Source organism: Molothrus aeneus, chromosome 19 (assembly GCF_037042795.1).
Source record: "Molothrus aeneus isolate 106 chromosome 19, BPBGC_Maene_1.0, whole genome shotgun sequence".
In the NCBI taxonomy this organism is placed as follows: Eukaryota; Metazoa; Chordata; class Aves; order Passeriformes; family Icteridae; genus Molothrus; species Molothrus aeneus.
In genome coordinates, this window is record NC_089664.1 from 6,678,677 (window position 1) to 6,699,020 (window position 20,344).

General features: G+C 53.3%; 1 protein-coding gene across 6 annotated transcripts in view; it reads left to right on the forward strand.

The window, feature by feature from the left end:
• Nucleotides 1–11,864: 11,864 nt before the first annotated feature.
• The window catches only part of FUBP3 (far upstream element binding protein 3), a 39,226-nt gene continuing 30,746 nt past the window's right edge, over nt 11,865–20,344 (forward strand). For all 6 annotated transcript variants that reach the window (XM_066562731.1, XM_066562736.1, XM_066562737.1 and 3 more), the window contains exons 1-2: nt 11,865–11,982; nt 19,030–19,135. In XM_066562731.1, the coding sequence (XP_066418828.1) occupies nt 11,890–11,982; nt 19,030–19,135 (199 nt within the window). In that variant the 5' untranslated portion in view covers nt 11,865–11,889. The remainder of the gene's footprint in view (nt 11,983–19,029; nt 19,136–20,344) is intronic.

The window sequence follows — 20,344 nt, forward strand, 5'->3', positions numbered from 1 at the left end:
CTCAGTGCTGGTGCTCAGCACTGCTGAGGCTGGGAGAGGACACGGCTTGGGATGTCCCCACACTGGATGTCCCCAGGAGAGGAGCAGAGATGCTCCCTGGAGCTGGGGGGCACCAAGCACGGCGCTTGCTGTGGCAGCCCCAGCCCAGCAGCAGCAATGTGGGGCTTCCCAACGTGCTTGGGGAGCAAAAGCAGAGCTGCCCCCCAAAAGGGGCACATTTTAATAGCCCCTATGGACAGTCAGGCCAAGTGGCCGTTTGGGGACGTCCAGGCGTGCCCTGCCCACTCTGCTGCCAAGCCAGCAAGTGTGACAAGCTCTGACATCACAGCTGGGAAAATAACATGTTATTTTCCCAGCTTGGATGTGAATTTCCCTGCTATTATTGGCAGCGACCATCTTGGGAGGAGAAAGCAGCAGAGGGCTGTCAGGAGAGGGGAAAGAAGGAAAGAAATGGTTTTCTGGGCTGGTGGAGCCTGTCCAACCACTGTGGGCTGTGGGGAGGCAGGGATGCTCTGCAGGGCCACCCCATTCCTTTAATCCCACTGCTTCCAGCAGCAAGTCCATGCTGCAAGTGCAGCTGCACATGGGGTCCTGCATGAGCCCCAGTGGGGCTGGTGGGCAGCAGGTTGTGCTGAGGAGCCAGCCTGGCTGGGTGCCCAGTGTGGAGCCCTTTTCAGCCCACAGCAGCTCATTCTCAGCTGGGGGAAGGGTTTGGAACCTCACAAAACCATGGGAACAGAGCTGCTTCCCTTCCACACACCAGGGATGGATGCTGTGCTGGCCCATGGGACAGTGAGCAGCCCTGGCAGCTGTGAGAGTTCCCTCCCATGCCCATCCTTGGCTGTGGTAGAGCAGCCCATTGGAAAAGTGGAGTTTGAAACAATTTTGTGCAATGGGGAGCTGATGTCTTTTATTTGGAGGGAAAACCCAAAGCAGAACAACAAAACCAAGTGTCTTGGCAGAAGCTTCTTGTGCCCCAAAGCTTGAGAAATGCTGGAAAACTCAGTGAGGGCTCATTGGGCCAGCTGGGTGCTTAAATCATCACCTGGAAAAAGCCATTTCACTCCCAGTCCTGGAATATCCTCCAGCACTCACACCAGAGCCCAGATCCAAGGGGATCCTGGCTGCCCACTGGAGTGTCCAGGGAGGTGTTTGGCTCAGGGCAGAGGATGATCCACCCTGGCAGCTCCAGCTCCTCAGGAAGCACAGGGTTGCTCTCGGAGGCAGTGATGGACAGGACACCTCAGCCTTGGAGGAGTATCACGTGTCAGCTTCCAGCTGCTGCTTCCAGCTGGGCTGCAAGTGGACTGTGCTGGTAAGGCAGAGCTCAGTGTATTCAAAAAGCCAAGTCAAACCCAGCGTGAGTCTTGGAGAAAGGAAAAAACTCTCAGAAATCTTGGTTTCAAAGCATGGAGGACACCCACCAAAGTGCCTGAGCTTCCCATTGGGGCTGCAGTGATAGGATGCTGTGAGACAGACACCACATTTAATTACTTTGCTGCCTTAATTGCCATCAGCCCTTCCAGTTCACAAGATTTGGTGGTTTCTCAGTGTCCTTCCACCCTGTTGTGTCTCAGGGAGGTATTTCAGGTGCTGGGACTGCCAGGAGGGAAAAGCAGTGGGTGAGGAGCACTCTGAGCACCTCCTGAACCACCTGGAACTCCTCGGCAGAGAAATTTTGGGGAGAATATTTTGGCCTTTAAGGTGAAAACTTCTTTCTGCAGCGCCCTGAGGGTGTTGAGGGCAGTGAAGATGGGTTGGGGGCTGTCCATTCCCAGGGCAGAGCTGCCCTGGAAAGAGCCCAGAGTGACCCTGGCAAGGGAGCTGGGTCACTGCTGGCCTTTGAGGCTCTCCTGAGCATCCCCCACAGCGTCACCCATCACTCCAGCTCTGAGGCTGCCCCTTGCCACCCCTGGGGATGCCTCTGGGAAAGTGCAGCCCCTCTTTGCACCCCGGGCTCTGCCATGGGGCTGCTCTGCCACCCTCCCAGGCTCTGGTGGAGGGCTTGGCCGGGGTCACTGCAATCGATATCTCATCTGCAGGCTCTCCTAGCGGAAGTGATGGTATATTGGAACATGGTAATGGCTCTTGTCTAGTGGAAAAGGCTAATCTTCCCCAGCTGTACGGGATCTCTGCAGGTGTCCTCTGGCTCTCCCCGCTGCCACCAGCCCTGCCAAGGAGCAGACACACTTCTTTAAAGCTGTAGCACTGCAATTTGCTGCTGTCCTGGGGAGGGAGAGCTGCCTGCAGCCTGGCTCCATGGGGCACAGGGCTGTGGCTGGGGCTCCCCAGAGAAGAACTGGCACCCCCAGTGTCACCACAGAGCTGCTCACATGTACTGGGTCAAAGAAGAGAAGGTGATGTGTTCTCCAGAGGTGGCAGTTCCCCAGGGAGAAGAGGAGAAGGATGTGGGGATGATGCCAGAAGAGATGTGGACCCCCAAAGTGCCACCTGCACATGTGGGAGGGAGGCAGGGAAGAGCAAGGGTGGCAGTTTCTTGCTGTTAATTTGGCTTCTTTGGCATCACACTTGCTGCTTGGTGGGACTCCCCACCTGGAACTCATCCTGTTTTGCCCATCCTTCAGGATTGCTGCAGAGCCAGGTCTGCCCTTCCCCTTCCCCTTGTGCATCACACCCAGATGGGGTCAGGGCCCAGGGGGTTCTGGTTTTTGAAGCTGACCAGCCATCCCTGGCTACCACATCCTGCTGGATACCAGTGGCATCATACATTTTCCCGTTTCTCTGAGGTAATTGCCAGGTGTGAGGTTTATTATGCATGTGTGGATTTTAGCATGAACTGCCAAGAACAGCTCAGAACAATGCCCAGGTGTGTGCAGCACATCCTGGGGGCTCAGGCACGGCCAAGGTGTGTGGAGCCCCCAGATGTGGGCTGGAAAATGGGGAGCCCAAGGGCTTGGTGGGGGCCCCTCAGAGGCTGAGTGACCATCAGAGCCCGCAAAAGTCATGCCAAAGGTTGTGCTGACCTTGTTGGGGTAGGGATTTTTCCTGCAAAAGACAGTGATGATAGATGGATTTTAAGAGAAAATTCCTGGAGAGATAGAGCTGCTCTGGGGCTGCTGGGTTTTTGCTGAAACTTTATTTTGTTGGGCAAAGAAACGTATCACTGGGTCCATACAAGGAAAAATCCATTATGTTTTACAGGAGGGAAGCAGGGAGGCCTTGTGTGGTTGTGCCCTGTGGGACTGTGCCCATGTCACATCCCTTCCTGGGGCTCCATCTCCCATCTGGGTGTGTGGGAGGGGACCCTGGACCACCTCTCCCAAAGGAGGGACAGAAAATCCTCTGGTGCTGCCCAGTATCCCATCACTTTGTGCAATGGCATTCCCTAGCCCTGGATGACATCCCCCCAGCAGGGACACTGGCAGCAATGGTTTACTCTTGGGAAAACCACAGGATTCCCCAGGATGAGTGGCTGGCTCCCATTTTCCTTTGGGGATGTGGCTTCCAGTGGTCCATGGGAGCACAGAGGGTGCCCTGGGCTCTGCACACAGGTCACAGGGCTGCAGCACAGCACGGCTGTTCAGCATTCCCGTCCTTCCAAGGCAGAGCCATCCCCCCAGTGAGGTTGGGAGTCACTAGTCCTGATCTTCCCAGGCAGGGGGGAGATGGTGGCCTTTGTAAAGCCCTTAACAAGGTGGCTTTGTCTCACGTTTAACAAGGAGCTCCCTCGCTCCTTCCCCGGGAGTTTCCCAATGCCGGGTCCCTGAAAGCCAGCTTTATGCTCTGCCTGGGGACACGCTGCTGTGGGGCCGGATCAGAGGGACACAGGGGCCCTTCTGCACGGCCCTGACAAAGGCTGCCCCGGGGGGACAGAGCCTCACAGCTCAGCCGGCTCGGGGAGGGACAAGGGACCCACAGAGGGGGCTGCACTCGGAGCCCAGTGTCCATCTGGTCACTCGATCGTGGCAGGGAGCGACCTGGAGATGCTCAGGGAGGGCCAGGGGCTCCTTGTGCTCTGTCCCCCCGCAGAGGGGGCAGGGGGAGCGGCTGGGAAGGGACAGGTAGGTTTTGTTGGCCGCAGGTAACAGGATCTGCAGCCGTTGGTGCCTTCCTGCCCTCTGCTCTGGCTTTGGCAGGGGGGTGGGAGTGAGGAGATGAAGGCTGGAAATGAGACCTCCGTTCAGCAGGGATGCTTCTCCTCATCTGGAAATGGGTTTGGAGCAAGCCTCAGGCACCCCTCTGGTCTGGACGGGGCAGGTGCAGCAGCAGGAAGGGAGCCCTGGAGTGATCCTTGGCTGTCAGCAGCACCCTGCTCATGGCAGAGGCATCACCCATCCCCGTGTCCAAGCTCCCCTCTCCCACCTCCTCTTCCTTCCCTGGGGGCTTTGCTGGCCTCTGCTCAGTTTGGGAGCTCCTGCCCTCCCCTTGTCCCACCAGTAAGGGCCCTCTCTCACCTCCCCCCTCAGCCATCTGCCTCTGAGCCCCCTGCCCAGCTTTGCTGTCACACATTAAACCCCAGCTCAGCGCCAGGGTCAGCGTGTCACAGCGGCCCCTCATCGATTTGTTTTACCTCCCCTTGGCTAAAGCACTTTGCCCTGGCCCCTTCCATGGCATAAGGAGCTTCCCAAGGCCCTCAGTTGTGCCCTTGCCCATCCTGGTCCTGCATGGCTGGACCCTGTGGGCAGCAGGGGCCCAGCTGAGCTGCTGATCTCCTGACCCTCCCCGGGGCACCTAATGTGTCTCCCTGGTTTATCTGGATCAATATTTCTGCAAGGGCAAGGAGGATCCCTCCAGGGGAAGGAGGGGATGAGGGGATCCTGCTTGTTTGCACAGCCCCACAGCTGGTTTAATGCTTAGCTGGGCTGGATCATTTCTGGGGATTGGGAAGGGAGGAAGACCCTAAATCAGGGGTGGAGCTGAGACCAGTGAGGTCTCCTCCTTCCAGTTCTCACTCTCTGCACTGGGGCACAGTGGTTGGGATATCTTTGCCTTCAAAACCCGAGGAGCTGGGATGGCTTCAGCATGGGTGGGGCTGCTTTGGAGGATCTGATTCTTGCTTGTGGTGTTTGGGCCTGCATGAGGGGTTTTGGAGCTGTTCTACTTGGTGCTGGGGCTGTTTTTACAGAAGCCTGGAGGTGACAGTAAAGGATGATCATCAACTTAATAAGTCCAAGCAGTGAGAGCCCTGGCTGGGACAGCAGCCTCCAGCCCTTCTTGCTGCACACTGGGGGACGCCCAGGGCATGAGGACTCTTGGTTTTATGGCTTGTCTTGGGGAATGAAGGCAAAGAACACATGGGCAACACTCCAACACCACCTCTGCTGAAGGCACCACACCTCCAGCGCCCCTCCTGTCCCACAGAACCACTCCACAGCCGTGCCCAGGGTCCCTGTGCCAGCAGCTGGGGCAGATGCCCAGCAGCTCGGGCAGCCCGAGGAGAAAAGCAGGGAGCTCTTGGCAACTCTGCCTTTTGCTTTCAGCCTCGCCCTCTCGCTATTTATTGGTGACTTTTGTCCTTGGCCAGCTTAGCGGCTGAAAGGGGCTGTATTATATCACATGGAGGCAGCTCCTGGGAGGAGAGGGCTGCGCTTTCTGCGGGAACAAAGCAGGGTTGGCTAATTCCCCTCTCCTCCCGCGGCACCCGGGTCCCATCTGGTTGACACAGTTTGCTCCAGTGTCTCCTGCTATTAAGCCCCCACTTGCCTGCTTGAATCACCGGCGCTCCCCCGCCCCTGCACCCTCGGCCGCTTTTTCTTGCTTTATTTTTCATTTTCCCTAAAGCCAGGCAGAACTTGCTCCGTGGAGTGATGTCAGATGTGTGCGAGGCAGACCAATAAAACCTAATGCATCCCCCTCTTTGTCTGCCGGCCTCTCCAGCGCCTCACATTTTCCACTCAGAAAGCCACTTAAAACACATCAGCAACAATCCCTCACAAAACAGCCACTTGTTGGCTAATTGTGCCAAGGGCCCGCATTGCGCTCTCCTGCCAAGGAGGCTCTGATGCTGCCAGGGACCAGGGCAGTGGTGATGGGAACCCTCAGCATCCACCAGGATTGGCCCTGGGGGTGTCTCAGCTGCTCTGCAGGGTGTGGTGGGGCAGGAATATGGGATTGGGATGTTTCTGTTCCCCACAGCCTGGAGAGGATGGTCAGAGCCATTTCCATTCCCCCTCAGAGCCAGGAGTGAGGCTCAGCTCAGCCCTCACTCTGCAGCAGGATGGATGAACAGATGGGTGCAGCAGAGCTCCCTGGACTCTGTCCTACCTGCTGATTCCTTCCTGGGAAGGAAAGCAGGCAGCTGCAGTGGAATGGGAGCTCTGGGGGGATGAGATGGGTACCACCCTGACAGACTGGTGACTTCAGCTCTGTGGCTGTGACTCTGGGCTGAAAGCCAGAAGAGCTGGCTGCCCCATGCTGATGGGAGAGAGCTTTGTGGCAGCTTAGAGGGATGCCAGTGGGTTTCACTGGAGGGAATGGAGATCCAGGTGCCTGATGGAGGGCAGAGAGGGTGCAAGTCAGAGATGCTTCAATGCTGGAAGGGAGGCAGAGAGGCTTCGACCTTTGCCTAACAGAGAAGCCTCCAAAAATCCCTCCCAAGGAATCCTTTGGGCCCTTTGGGATATGGGAAAGAGATCAGAGGGTGGTTAACCTCCCCCTCTGCAACCAGGGGACCCAGCCTTCCCCCGCCTCAGAGAGACACAAGTATGTGCAGTATCTGCATTTATTTTCCTGCAGAAAAACTTGGACAGCTTCTCCTGCCGCCACCCCCGGCATCCTGGGGAGCAGGACAGGAGCAGCACGCACTCACTGCCGCCTGCTCTGGGGGCGGGGGAGCTGTCACACCTTGTATCTCACAGCCACCCAATCACACCCGGGTTTGGGGCTAACTTGAGGCAGGCAAGGAGGTTCAGAGACAGTGCCAGGCAGTGGGAAGGCTGCCTGTGGGCGCTGTGCTGGGCGGGCAGCCCAGAGCCCTCCCTGTGGGCACGGAGCACACCTGCCCGCGCTCACCTGCCCGCATTCACCTGCGCAGTTCATTGGCACGGGGCAGAGTCTGAGTGACCCACGGGGACTGGTGCTGCCGCCTGCTCCAGCTCCATGGCCAGGCTGAGCCTCTGCCCCAGAGGCAGCCAAGGGATGAGGCGGGAGATGCAGGCAGCTGCCTCCGATTCCCATTTCTGTCCCCATTCCCATCCCCATTCTCGCTCCCATCCCCATTCCCATTCCCACCCCTGTCCCCATTCCCATCCCCATTCCCATCCCTATCCTCATCCCCATCCTCATCCCCATTCCCATTCCCCATCCCCATTCCTGTCCCCATTCCCATTTCCATCCCTGTCGCCATTCTCATTCCCGTCCCCATTCCCGTCCTCATTCCCGTCCCCATTCCCCATTCCCCATCCCCATTCCCCATCCCCATTCCTGTCCCCATTCCCATCCCCATTCCTATCCCCATTCCCTTGCTGTGCTATGGGGGTCCCTGCGGGCTGGTCAGACCCCACCCCACACCTGGCAGGGGTGGGTGCTGGGGAGGAAGGGGTTAAGCGGCGGCAGGAATCCGAGGATTACAGGTTTGTGTCCGGACTGTCCCATCTGTCAGCAGCACAAAGACGAGCCCTGTGTCGGGCTGTGCTGTCAGCGAGGAGCCCACCACTACATTAGGACTCCATTAGGGGAGGCTGGTGCTGGGAAATGGCAGCTGTCAGGACACTATCATTTCTCCTGTAATTCCTCCTGCTCCTTTCTCAACTGCACTTAAATAGCAGCTCTACCCACTGGGCCAATTTTGCATTTTCGTCCTCCCCGCTGCTCCTCTTCTTTCTTTAAAGCTGCAGCTCCCTGGGCCCCTTCCCTGCAGCCTGCTGGTGCCAGTGCCAGTGCCAGTGCTGCCTGTGCCTGGCCATGGCATCTGCACAGGGACGAGGGCTCAGGAGCATCGGCAGCATCCTCACTGTGGAGCCACAGCAATGCCAGCCTGGTCTGAAATGGAAACTCACTGGCACAGGGAGGAGAGGAGGTGGATCACCATCTCCAAGGATGGTCCTTCCCTTCTCCCATCGTCTTGGGCTGTCTCTGGGCTGGAGGATGTTGCCCAGGCTGTGCTGCCCTTGTACAGCAGGCTGGCTGCTGATGCAGGCCTAGCCCTGCTCTGCAAACTGGGACAGGGTGGGCAGAAAAACAGGTGGTGAATGGGGCTGGGGACTATGACCAGTGGCGTGGGCTGTGTCAGAACAGAGTTTCTCCTTCCAGCCACAAAATCTGTCCAATCTTTCAGCGTTTGGCAGAGGCTCCTGGGTCACACTGCCTGCCACATCAGGGTGGGATGATGCCCTGGTGCCAGGGGACCCAGAGATAAAACCACGGACAGACGGATTTCCTGATGGGACAAAATCACCTGGAAACTCTCAGCACCTGCAGAAAAGCAGCTCAGCATGGTGGGGGACCGTGCTGGGGGTCTCTGTGCTCACAGCTTTCCTGGGAATCCCTGGATCTTCCCACACCCTGCCCTGCCCTCACCGCATCTCCAGCCGGACCCGGCGCTCCCCGTGGAGCCTCCTTTTCCAGCAGGGGATCAAAACAAACACTCGTGTGGGGAAGTGCATTGCAGTGGTGCTCGAAATAAATAACTAATTTCTCCCTACATGATCTCAAGGAGCAGGAGAGGTGTGAATAGCAGGGCCTGGTGTCGGGCTGACTGGACTCCCCGGGGCGGTAATTCAGAGGATGACAAACATAAGCCAAAGAAAAATGTTGAAAAATGGGCACTTCCCGCAGCCCTGAGCAAAGGAGCTATTGCAGGGTTTGGAAATAACGAAGGCAAAGAGAGGGAGAGAGGGGAATTTTCTCATTGAGACCAAGTGAAGTGCCAAACAAGCTGCTATTATGGTGGCTTTGAGAGGCACAGGGAGGGGGTGGTGGGGAGGAGAGTAGGGGGAAGGAGAGGAGGGAGGTGGGGGAGAAGAGAGGGAGAGAGGGCTGGAGGAAGGGAGAAGAGTGGGGGCTCTGGGGGAGAAGGGGATGCAAGGAGCCAAAGGTGTGAGGTGACACAGGGGAGATGGAGAGAGGACCAAGGTTTGTGATGGTGGCAGGGCCACCACATGCCAGCACCCCACCCCTCACCCCCATCCTCATTCCCAGCCACCTTCTACGCCCTACAACCACCACCACCACCACAAGGGAGGGAAAAAAAAAAAAAAAAGAGAAAAAAAGAGATGGAAAGAAGGAAAACAAAATATCTACAGTTGTCGAGACAAGGGGAGAAAAATAGAGGCAAACATCCATAATTTTCTCTGTGGGGCTTTGCAGTAATTGAGCCATTTGGATAAAAATAAAGGCAGCAGGCCCTTTAGGTAAGAGGAGCTCTTGCAATCCAAGAAGCCTGAATTATGCGTCTTGTATCACTTGAAACCCCCCAGCACATCACCCCCCTTCTGCCTCCCCCGTGCGACACCAAACCACTTTCCCTTTTCTTTTTCTTCTCCTTTTTTTTTTCTTTTTTTTTTTTCCCCTTCCCTCCTCCTTTTTTAAGTACCCTGTCAAACAGCATCCGATGAGCGGAGAATTTCAGCTGTCACAACTAATTTCAGTGTGTGTGTGCAAAGGTGTGTGTGTGCCTCGAGAGGGGGGAGCTGGGAGATGCAGCCGTAGAATCACTCCCTTGCTTTTTTATTTTTTTTTATTTTATTTTTTTATTCCTCAAAAGGAAGATTTACATCAGAAATTTGTTTCTGGAAGTGTTTAAGGCCTGTAATTTCCCTCTTTTCAATCACTGCCTGATGTCTTCTTCTTGCCAGCTCCAGTGCTGAGGCTGGCTGTCACCCTCCCAGCAGCCTGGTCCTTCAGCTGCTCCTGCCCAGTGCCAAGGGGGATTTTCCATCTCTTACCAGGGCTTGAGGATCCCAAAATTCAGCTCTCACAGCCCTGGGCACCACTCTGGGTCTGGGGGGGAAGGTTCCAGCTCCTCCCTGCCTGTGTCCCAGTGCTGGTGGCTTTATGCTTCAGGTTGGGTCACCTTTGTAGCCACTTTGAGATTGGCATCAGCTGGGGGCTCACAGGGTGGATCCTGCTCAGAACAGGGCACCCCTGAGAGCCAAGTGGGGCTGTTGGGGTGATCCCCCACCCAGGATATGCCTGGGGAAAAAGGGGCAGCTGGGGAGAGGCTGGTGCTGAGCACATTGGGTCTTCCCAGCCAGAGTTAGGAGGGGAAAATTCCCCGAATCCAAAGTCTTTGGGTGTTCCCAAGAGAGGAGGAAACAAAGCCCTGGGCATGGCTGGAGATGTTGCCTCTATCACGTTCAGAAGATGATGGGGTGGCTGTGGTGATCATCTCAGGTGAGGAGGTGCTCCAGGCCAGGCTGGATGGAGCTCTGAACCACCTGGTCTAATGGGAGGTGTCTAATGGGTGGAATCAGCAGAGCCCAAACCATTCTGCGGTTAAAATCCTTCCCCCATGGGCTGTGTCCATTTTCCTAAAACAAATGGGCTTTTTGCTTAAAATGACCCCAGCTTCTGAGAGGAGAAAGGCTGGGAGCAGCCAGCCCACTGGTGTGGGGACGTGACCAGAGCAGACTCTGCACCCCAGATCATTCCATCAGCTCAGCAATTCCTGCTCCTGTAGGCACAAATGGGATGCACAGAACTGGAAAGGGCAAGACCCAGCCAAGGAGGAGCACAGAGCTCTGTGGGACGTCCCTCAGGTGTTGAATTTCCTACTCAGGGCTTTGGGAAATGGGCTGTGGGGTCAGTGAACCTTGGACTGCTCCAGTGTGCAAACCCAACCAGGAGCTGGGTGCAGGCTGCATTTTGGGAGGTATCACCCAAAAATGACCCTCACAAAAAGCAGCAGGAAGGGCTGTGTAGGGCCCTGCTCAAGGAACAAGCTTTGCATGTTCTTTGCATGAATCCTTGACTAACTGGTCCTTGCATCATCCCAGAGTCTCCTGCTGCTCCACTGTGGCAGGAGTGGGGACTGGACCAGACCTGGGGGCACCTCCAGACCTCCCCAGAGCACCCCATGCCCAGAATCTTTGTGGAAAGCGTCACCAACACCATGGCAGTGTCCAGCCATGGCCACGAGAGTCAGGAACCTCAAACACATGGACCAAACCAGGCAGGGAATGGGTGCTGTGGGAGGCGTGTTCCAGGGAGGGGCTCAGTGAGGGCTCTGGTGGCACAGCCTGGCATGGGATGGCACAGCAGGGATGGGATGGCAGGGGCACAGAGAGGATTGCATCAGCAGGGAGAGGATGGCCACAGGTAGGGATGGAATGGCACAGGCAGGGGTGGGAGGGAATGGGCAGGGATGGGGTGGAACAGGCAGGGATGGGATGGGACTGGCAGGGCACGGAGTGCAGGCAGGGACGGGATGTGACAGGTGTGGATGGGATGGCACGGGCAGGAATGGGATGTGACAGGTGTGGATGGGATGGCACGGGCAGGAATGGGATGTCACAGGCGGGAACGGGCTGGCACAGGCGGGGAGGGGCTGTCAGGGGCAGAGCAGGGTCCGGGACAGCGGCGCTGCCGCTCCCAGCCCTGTCCCTGCCGTGTCCCTCTCGTGTCCCATCCCTGTCCCCTCGGTGTCGCCCCCCGTGTCTAGCCCTGTCCCCGCCCTGTCCCATCCCTGTCCCATCCCTGTCCCAGTCCTGTCCCCTCGGTGTTCCATCCTTGTCCCAGCCCTGTCCCCCCCGTGTCCCCTCGGTGTCCCCAGGTCCATCCCGGGGGTGGTCCCGGGGGTCCCTGGGGGGCGTGGCCTGTCCTGACCCCGCCCCTCTCCCCCATCCCCACCCCACGGCGCGCGAGCGGCCCCGCCCCTCACCGCGAGCCCCCTCCCGGCCCCGCCCCTCTGGGGCACTTCCGGCGGAAGCGGGGGGCTCCTTCCCTTTCCGGGCGCGGGCCCCGGGCGGAGCGGCGGGACGGGCGCGGGCCATGGCGGAGCTGGCGCAGGGGCAGAGCCAGAGCGCGGCGCCCGTGGGGATCAAGCCCGAGGGGTTCGTGGACGCTCTGCACCGGGCCCGGCAGGTGAGGCGCCGGCCGGCGGGCCGGGGGCGGGCGGGAGGAGGCGCGGGGCGCCGCTAGGCCGCGGAGCGGAGGCGGGGCACGGCCGCGGCCCCGCTGCCCCTGTGCCGGGAGAGCGGAGCCCTGAGGGGGCGGTGGGGCTCTGACAGCCCGGCCGTGCTTGGTGCCAGGGCGGCAGCGCTGCTGTGCGGGAGGGGGCGGCCCGCAGGCTCTGGCCGGGCTGAGCAGGTGCCGGTTCGGGTCTCACACCGGCCAGAGAGCGGCAGCGGGGTGGGGAAGGGGCTGGGGTGGGTGTCTGTGAGGAGCGGCTGAGGGAGCTGGGGGCACCCAGCCTGGAGAAGAGGAGGCTCGGGGGGACTTTGTCACAGTGTCACTCCCTGAAAGGAGGCTGTCCCCAGCTGGGGTTGGACTCATCTCCCAGACAACCAGCGACAAGACAAGAGCACTCAGTCTCAAGCCATGCCAGGGGAGGTTTGGGTTGGACATTGCATGGAGTTCCTTCACAGAAGGGTAATTAGACATCAGAATGGGCTGCCCAGGGAGGTGGTGCAGTCCTCATCCCTGGAGGTGTTTAAGGGAACCCTGGATCAGTGGCACTGAGTGACATCCTCTGATGGACAAGGTGGTGATCAGCCTCAGGTTGGGCTCCATGCATCTTTTCCAAGCTAATGGATTCTGTGAATACAGACCTGGGCAGAGCAGGAGCTTGGCATTCCCTGCAGGGAGAGAGGAGGGGGCACTGAGGTGCTAAAATGGGAAATTTCAGTGAAAGTGCCCAGCCCTGCAGGAATCAACACCCTTGCCTTCAGTACAGGGTATTCCAGGTGTTGGTGTGCTCCTTGGTTTGTGGAAAGGGGCTGCAGAACCAGAAGCTGCTTCTCATAGCATGGGTGCTGTGGCTGTTCTTCACATCTCCTGTTGCAGCTCTGTCTCGGGGGTTTTATCATCTCTGAGCAGGTTGCACTTGTGCTTAGTGGCTGCACATGAAGGAGCTGTGACACAGCTGAGTGCCAGAAGCAGCTGCTCCAAGATCCTGACTTTGTTCTCTCCAGGTGGGAGAAATCCCCTCCTGTTGCCCAGACTTTGTCATTTCACTGACAAACTTCTGAGGGAGCTAAGCTGGACCCTAAGACCTCTCATGTGCTCTCTGTGGGTGCTGTCCCCTCACTCCCAGCTCACCTGGGAATCAGTGGCAGCCAGTGCCTGTTCTGTGCAGCCTGCAGTGACCTGCACAGAGGCACCTGGTGCTGTAGATCCACACCCTGCCCCTCCCAGGACACAGGAGCTGCCCTGGGGCCATTGATTTCCCTCTCAGCACAGGCTGGTGGGGTGTGAGCTGCTGCAGGGTGAGCCAGGCCTTGCTTCTTTCAGCCCCTGGGGAAGTGCCCTGTCCTTGGAATGTGGTGTCTGAGCAGCCAGACAGGGTTTTGTGCTTGATGCAGTTAAATTGAGAGGTGCTGCAGCTGATTTTGTCTTGACCTGATTCTATCTTACTCATTGCAAAAAACGTCTTATTTAAATATCTGATAATGCTGCCACCTGTTAGCAGTTGAATAACTCATTTATGTAAAATAAAATAATTATTTGCTGTTGAAGTGCAGGTGGTTGAAATTATTTTGTGAGTGTTTCAAGTCCAGAAGAGACCATGAAGTTGGTCAGGGGTCTGGAGCACCTGCCCTGTGGAGCCAGACTGAGAGAGCTGGGGCTGTTCATCCTGGAGAAGAGAAGGTGCAATGGGGACACCACAGCATCCTCCAGGATCTGAAGGGGCTACAGGGAAGCTGCAGAGGGACTGGACTCTTCCATCAGGAGCTGTAGTGACAGGACAAGGGGCTCAGACTGAAAGAGGGGACATTTAGTAAAATATTAGGATAAGTTCTTCCCTGTGAGGGTGGTGAGGCCCTGGCACAGGGTGCCCAGAGCAGCTGTGGCTGCCCCATCCCTGCAAGTGTCCAAGGCCAGGTTGGACAAGGCTTGGAACTACCTGGGCTTAGTGGAAGGTGACCCTGAGGTGGAACTGGGTGAGCTTTGAGGTCCCTCCCACCCCAAACCCTTCTGTGTGTACCACTGGTGATCAGTCCCAGGATAAAGGGTGATGCCTCAGAGCATCCTGGGCTCAAACAGCACAAACTGCAAATGGATCTGAGCTGGAGCTGCCTCACTGCTCTCATCATGTTTGTAGGGGGAGTCTGTGAGACCCCAGCCCCTGCATGAGGGAGATGGAATAGTAAATAATTCTGTGGTCACTTACTTGATTTTGTTATTCTTAAGTTCATTATACTTGCTGCAATTATTCTGCACGTGCTGGGTTTCCATGAGCCCAAAACTGGAAGATTCCAGCAGCAGCCTTCTGGCTGTCTCAGCCTGGCAACAAGTGTGTTGGGAAATGTGGGCTCTGCACGTGTTTGTGGGAGAGCAGTGTCCTACATTTTTGTGCAGTGAGTTGTTTGCTGCCTGTTGAAAATGATTTTTTTTTCTCTTAGGGTTTGTGGGATGAAAGGAGCTGTTGGAGGGCTGAAATGTTTCCTTCCCCTGTGAAAATACTTGATTTAATTGAGTTTTGTAGAGGCTGGGTGAGAGAGCAGGTGGTCTTCTCTTGCACAGAACCAGATTGTCACTAGTGACTCGTTGCCAAATGTCACTGAAAATGCTCTTCAATGCTCAGGTGATGGGTGTTTGCCTCAGCACCCAAGCAATCTGTGATGGAACTTCCTGGCTGAGAATCAGGGGAAAATGGAAAGCAGCTGCACCTAATATTTCTCTGGAGGTGATGGCAGAGCTTTCACCAAGGGTTTGGTGCTGTGTTTGCCTGAGCTGTTCTGATCTGCTACAGCTTTTGGCCTTTTTGGAATATTCCTTTTGCTCTAAGAGAATGAGGGAGCAGAGGAAAGAAGTTGAGGTTCTTACTTTGTGTTGGTCATCCCTGGCTTGATGTTTGAATCTTTCAAGGTTTTGTGTCACATGTAAGACCAGGAATGAAATTTCCTAAATTCAGTTCTCCTGAGAGCCACAACATTACAGTCAGGCTGTGGAATACAGAGCTTGATTCTGAATATCTAAACAAGGACATAACTTCAGGACAAGGAAGACTTCCCTGAGTCAAGGAAAGTGCATTCCTCAGAGCCACTGGGATGTGAGATGATTATGGGAATATAAAATAGAAACCTGGAATATATTTGAAAGAAATTACCTTGCATTGCTTTCAGCATTTGTGCTGGACTTGCCTGGATTTTTGTGGACTCTGAAATATTTGGGATTTATGAATAATTACTTTTTCAAGGCAGTGCTGGGACTTTGAATTGCTCTGTCCTGCATCTTCTGCACCATGTCTCAAGTGGATTGGTGGCTCTTAGGTGGGGACAGGTCTGTGCAGCTGCTCCCAGGCAGGCTGGCTTTTCTGTGGCATTTTGGGGTGGGGAAAGAGAGAGAGAGGGTGTTTGTTCCCCTTTTGAATAGTGGGATCAGAAAATAAGCAGAGCTGCTTGTACTTTGGACTAAAATGAATTTCTCTCAGCCTGTCCTTAAGTTTTGTTCTTATTGACCACACAGTGTCTTGCTGGGGGTTCTGGGAATGTTCTGGAGAGGAGAGGCTGAGGCTTGGTGGGCCTGTGATGTGCCATCCTGGCTGCCTCAAAAATGGGGAATATCCTGAGACTGACTGGGAGTCAACAGGCTGTGTTTGAAATCCCTCTTTGTATCAGGCTCTAACTTTCATTTCTGTGGTGATGGAGGGGTCTTGGACAAACTTTTCTTTACCCCCTTGCAGAGTCCTTCCTCAGGTCATCCTCAAATGGATTCAGGCTTTGCCAATTGCTCTGGTATTTAGGAAAACCACCTGTGACAAGAAGCTTAAATGGTTGTGGATGGTTTGATTGCTTTCTGCAGAGCTCTGGAGAAATGTCTGTCACCCCAGCTCAAGTGTTCTGCTGAGTGAATGGGAGGAGCAGCACAAGGACCAGAACAGTCTGAAGGGTCAGATGACAGTGCCTTATTGGGTTTTTTTATCCTGCTAATACCTAGAATTGGTGATTTTATCTGTTGCTGTTCTTTGCAGGGCACCATGGAGAGGTTTTTCCTAGAAGCTGGGCCTGTTCTCTTGAAAGCTGAATTCTGCAGATATTGGTGTTTGAGTGTGCCTAGCAAAGAAGCTCCGTGTTTAGAAGTGGTTTTGTATTACTCTGTATTTTGTATTGTCATTTTTCTGACTGTTAAATGTATAGGAGAACAGAAGTGCAAGGTGTAGGAAAACTTGTATCTCTCACACAACTTCATGGATCAATTTGTTTTTCTTGGCTTTATCAGTGCAATTTGCAGCTGGGGCTTGTGTTTTCCTTTAAAGTCCTTGTTGGGAAAATTATTTTGGGGAATTTAGGTGCAGAAACAGTGATGCTTTTTCCCCAGTGTATTTCAGAGCTTGATGAAATGGATGCATTGGGTTTAAGGGGAAGAAAAAAGGAGGAAAAAAACCTAAGGCTGACATGGAGCAGGACAAAAGCAGTGGCTAACAGCAGTACATTACTCAAGGTCACTGAGGCAGATAAGGGCTGGGTCTGCTTGCTTTTGCCATGTCCTAATTTTTGTGCTTACTTCCCTGCTGCACTTGTCATAAAATCTGAGCTTCCCATTTTAAGTTGAACATGAGATGTTAAAATGTATTTTAGCTGCTACATGCACTTTAAAAGCTCAGCTTTTCATTTTGCAGGGTGCATTTTCCTGCTGTGGTGAGGTGGCACCGTTGTCTGCCTCTAATCCAGTGGCAGCTGGGAGGCTTTGGAGATAAGGGTACAAGTGTAAATAAAGGGAGGGGGGGGGGAAGGAAAATATCCTAAAAGCTGATAATGTAAAAATTGCTTTAACACTCTTGCTTTGCCCTTTACTTGGAGGATTCTGGGCTAGGGTGATCATTGTGTGCTCAGTGTGAGCAGGGGTTCACAAAGCTCCCCTGAGGTGGGAGGACACAGCCTTGGTGCCAGCAGGCTGGTCCTGAACACCTTTGTACTTCAGGCTGCCTTCCTTCCCTAAGCCAGCTTCTGCTGTCCACAGACTGGCTTTTTCTTTTCCTGGAGTGTGTGCTGAGTGATTTCACCTCTAAAGGATCATCCATAACTTGTAAGTCATGGTAAATAACCAGTGACAGAAAGAGAGTTCTTGATTAGGATGTTGAAATTAAATGTCCCAAAATATGTCAGGGTGTGTTATACCTAACACTGTTCTTTTGGGTCTATGTTGTAAGTTACTGTATGAAAGCTGTTAATAGATTGCTGTAAAATGTATTTTAAAATTTACATTTCAGCATTGAATAGTCAGAAAACATTTCTGCTCTTTGTATTTCATTGAAATTCTCTCATCCTAAACATGAGGGGAAAGGGCAAAGGGCTGAATCCATGGGTGCAGTGCAACATTTATCAAAAGAGTAAAGCATCACCTGGCCCTCCCTCCCTCCTGGAAAGCACAAGGTGTGTTAATGCTTTCAGAGCCAGCTGTCTGGGGACTTACTGGATATGTTGGTGTACAAAATGCTTGTCATGAAAGCTGCACTACAGGATTGCAGCTGGTACCAGTGGAAGATTTTATTCTCTAGCTCTGACATTTCTGACACAGCAAAGTTTCTGACTTTGCAAAAGGAGACAAGACAGAATGGACTATAAAGAGAAAATGGTCCAAACTTGGGGCCCTTTTCATGGAAGGCATTGAACAGAATGTTTCCTCTTCTCTTTCTAAAAGCAGTACCCTCAATTTTTCAAGATTATTTCAAATAGGTTTTTTCCAGTACCCTGTGGTTCTGCATCTTGGGCAATTGTTTGTTCCACTGCAGCAGAAGATAGTGTCAACAACCAGAGCTGCTGTAGATGTCTTTCTGTTGCAGTGAAATGCAAATTTTAGAAATCTTTAGATATGCTGGTCATTAAAAACATCTCTGTGTAAAATGCTCTTTCATCTGCTCCTGTTCCTTATTCCCTGCTGAAATCCAGTTATAATGGAGTGTGATCAGTCTCTTGGTAAAGATTTGATTAAATGATTTTATTTTGGCTGTAAAAGGCAGCAAGTGCTGTAGCATATATTGTACATGATATTTGTTCTGTGCTTGCTTATTACAGCCAAATACTTTCTGTAGGCAAAGGGAGCTGTGACCGTGCAGTTTGTCTGTCCTGGGAGGGTGTAATGGGGTGCAGCACCCAGGGAATGCACCTGGCTGGTTCTGGGGTGGGTTTCACCAGTTAGCTCAGAGAGCAGCTGGAAGGAAGAGCTTGTGTTGTCAGCTGTCCCCCAAATGTCACTGGAGATGAGCTTTGCTTTTCACTTGCATTCAGTGATGTTTAGGTGTGTGTCTCAGTTTATTTGCTTACCTTAGTCCCCTTGCTGTGATACCTGCCTGTCTCCTCTTTCCTCTGAATAAACTCCTTGTATCCTGGCTCAGCAGGGAATGGCAGTTTCCCCTCTGCAAGGCTTGGAAGCAGAGGCACAGGCAGCATTAGCTGCTGTGTTTGTGCTGTACTGACCACTGCAGGAAATGGAAACTAGTTTTGGACTGATAGTTTGCCCACTGGCTTATTCCTCACACAGTAAACAAGAGTGATCCAATGCCTTTGACAGGGAGTTCCCAAACCTGTCCTTGTGTTGTGTGTTTGCACTCTCTGCCTCTGCTCCCCCACAGATGTGTGAGTGTGCATTTCTGTGTGCCTGGACCTGCATGGATGCAGGAGGAAGCACATGTCCTCCCACCCAGCTTCTCCAGGACAGAGCTGGGGGGTTAGCTTGAACCCTCTTCTTAGCAAGATTTCTCTTGTCAGCTATCCATGGAGCAAATAATCCTGAATGTAATGTTCCAGGGCTACTTATGATCAGGAAGAGGAACTGGGTGAATATGATCTTAATTAAGCAAATATTAAAAGCAAGCAGAAAATTGTTTGCTTTACAAATGAAGCACCTTGTTACAAATCCAGCTATATAGTGACTACCTGAGAGAAGGTTGGCCTGGGGTCAAAGCTTTATTGGGAGAAACAGTGTTTAGTAGTGGTGGCTGATAATGCTTTTGTCTCCTTTTTATAGATTGCTGCTAAAATTGGAGATATTCCTCACTTGAATAATTCTACAACACTTGTGGACCCGTCAGTCTACGGTTATGGAGTGCAGAAAAGGCCCCTGGATGATGGAGGTAAGCTGGCTATGATTACTCAGTCTTGTGGATGCAGCTCCTAAAATTCATCTATGGAGGCAGTTGTTTGTTTTAAGGATGGAAAATGCAGCTTTCTGTGTGTAGAAGTTTTAAACAAGATGCCCTGTGCTGTTTACCCTTCCCTAGATTGCACAGTGTTCTTAGGCACTGGTATTAATGTGAAGCAATTCTTTGTTAGTTCATCACCTTTGGGAATCAGCAAACAAACTGTGTCATTTCAGTTTTGGTCTGTGGTAGTTGAGGGAGGGAGGAGGATTTTTTCATTGGGCCTGTTCTGGAACCCAGATAGAGAGCACCAGGTGTACACAGTACATGTTCTTCCCTGGTGGCCCTTCTTTTCTGAGAGCAGGTCATGTGTAAGGACAGCATTACACATGTTCCTTTCCACCTGTGACAATAATCACAGCCCAGGAGCTGAGTTGCTGTCAAGTTCTGGTTGCTTTTTACTTGACTTTTAAGGAGAAAAGGTATTTATGTAAGGCGATGCAAGTTGGAAGGAAACCTCCTGTATTAGCTTAGCTTTCTCTATTAGTATTTGAGAATTCTGAAATCTCTGAAGAATTTAAAATTGGCCATAGCCAAAGGATAGTTTATTGCATGGAGCATAACTGGTAACTGTTGTAAGTCAATATTGTATGAATTGTTACAATTTTAAAATAAGCCACTAGTTTCTTACCTTTATTAGAAAAGGAGTTCTACAAAAAATGTTAGATAAGAGTTTTTTAGGTTTTATTAATCTAATGATATGTATGGTTACAAGTATTTAAATTGTTTTATCTGCTGCTGTACAGATGCAAAGAGCTCGCCTTTTCTTGTGAAGAAATAAAAAGCATGGCTATGTGTTCCTTTTTGCTATTTCCTCTGGTGTTTTTCCTGACACTCAGAGCCCTGCAGGGTGATTGTCTCCCCCATGAACATGTTCAGGAGTACTGAGGAGATAAGCCAAGCTGCTGCCTAGCACTTCATTTTGAAAAGAATTTTTTTCTGTCTGATACAAAGGCTGAAAATAGCTGCATGTCTGCTCCTCAGTCTGAAAAAACAACCTGCTGCATGGGGGGAAGATTCTTTCATGTGGAGCCTCTGGCTTGCTAACATTTACTGTTTTCTGAACACATGCCACCACCCACTTCTGTTCCCTGCTCTTGGCTCCATTTGAGCAACAGGTTGCTGCTGCTCCTTTGGTTTGGG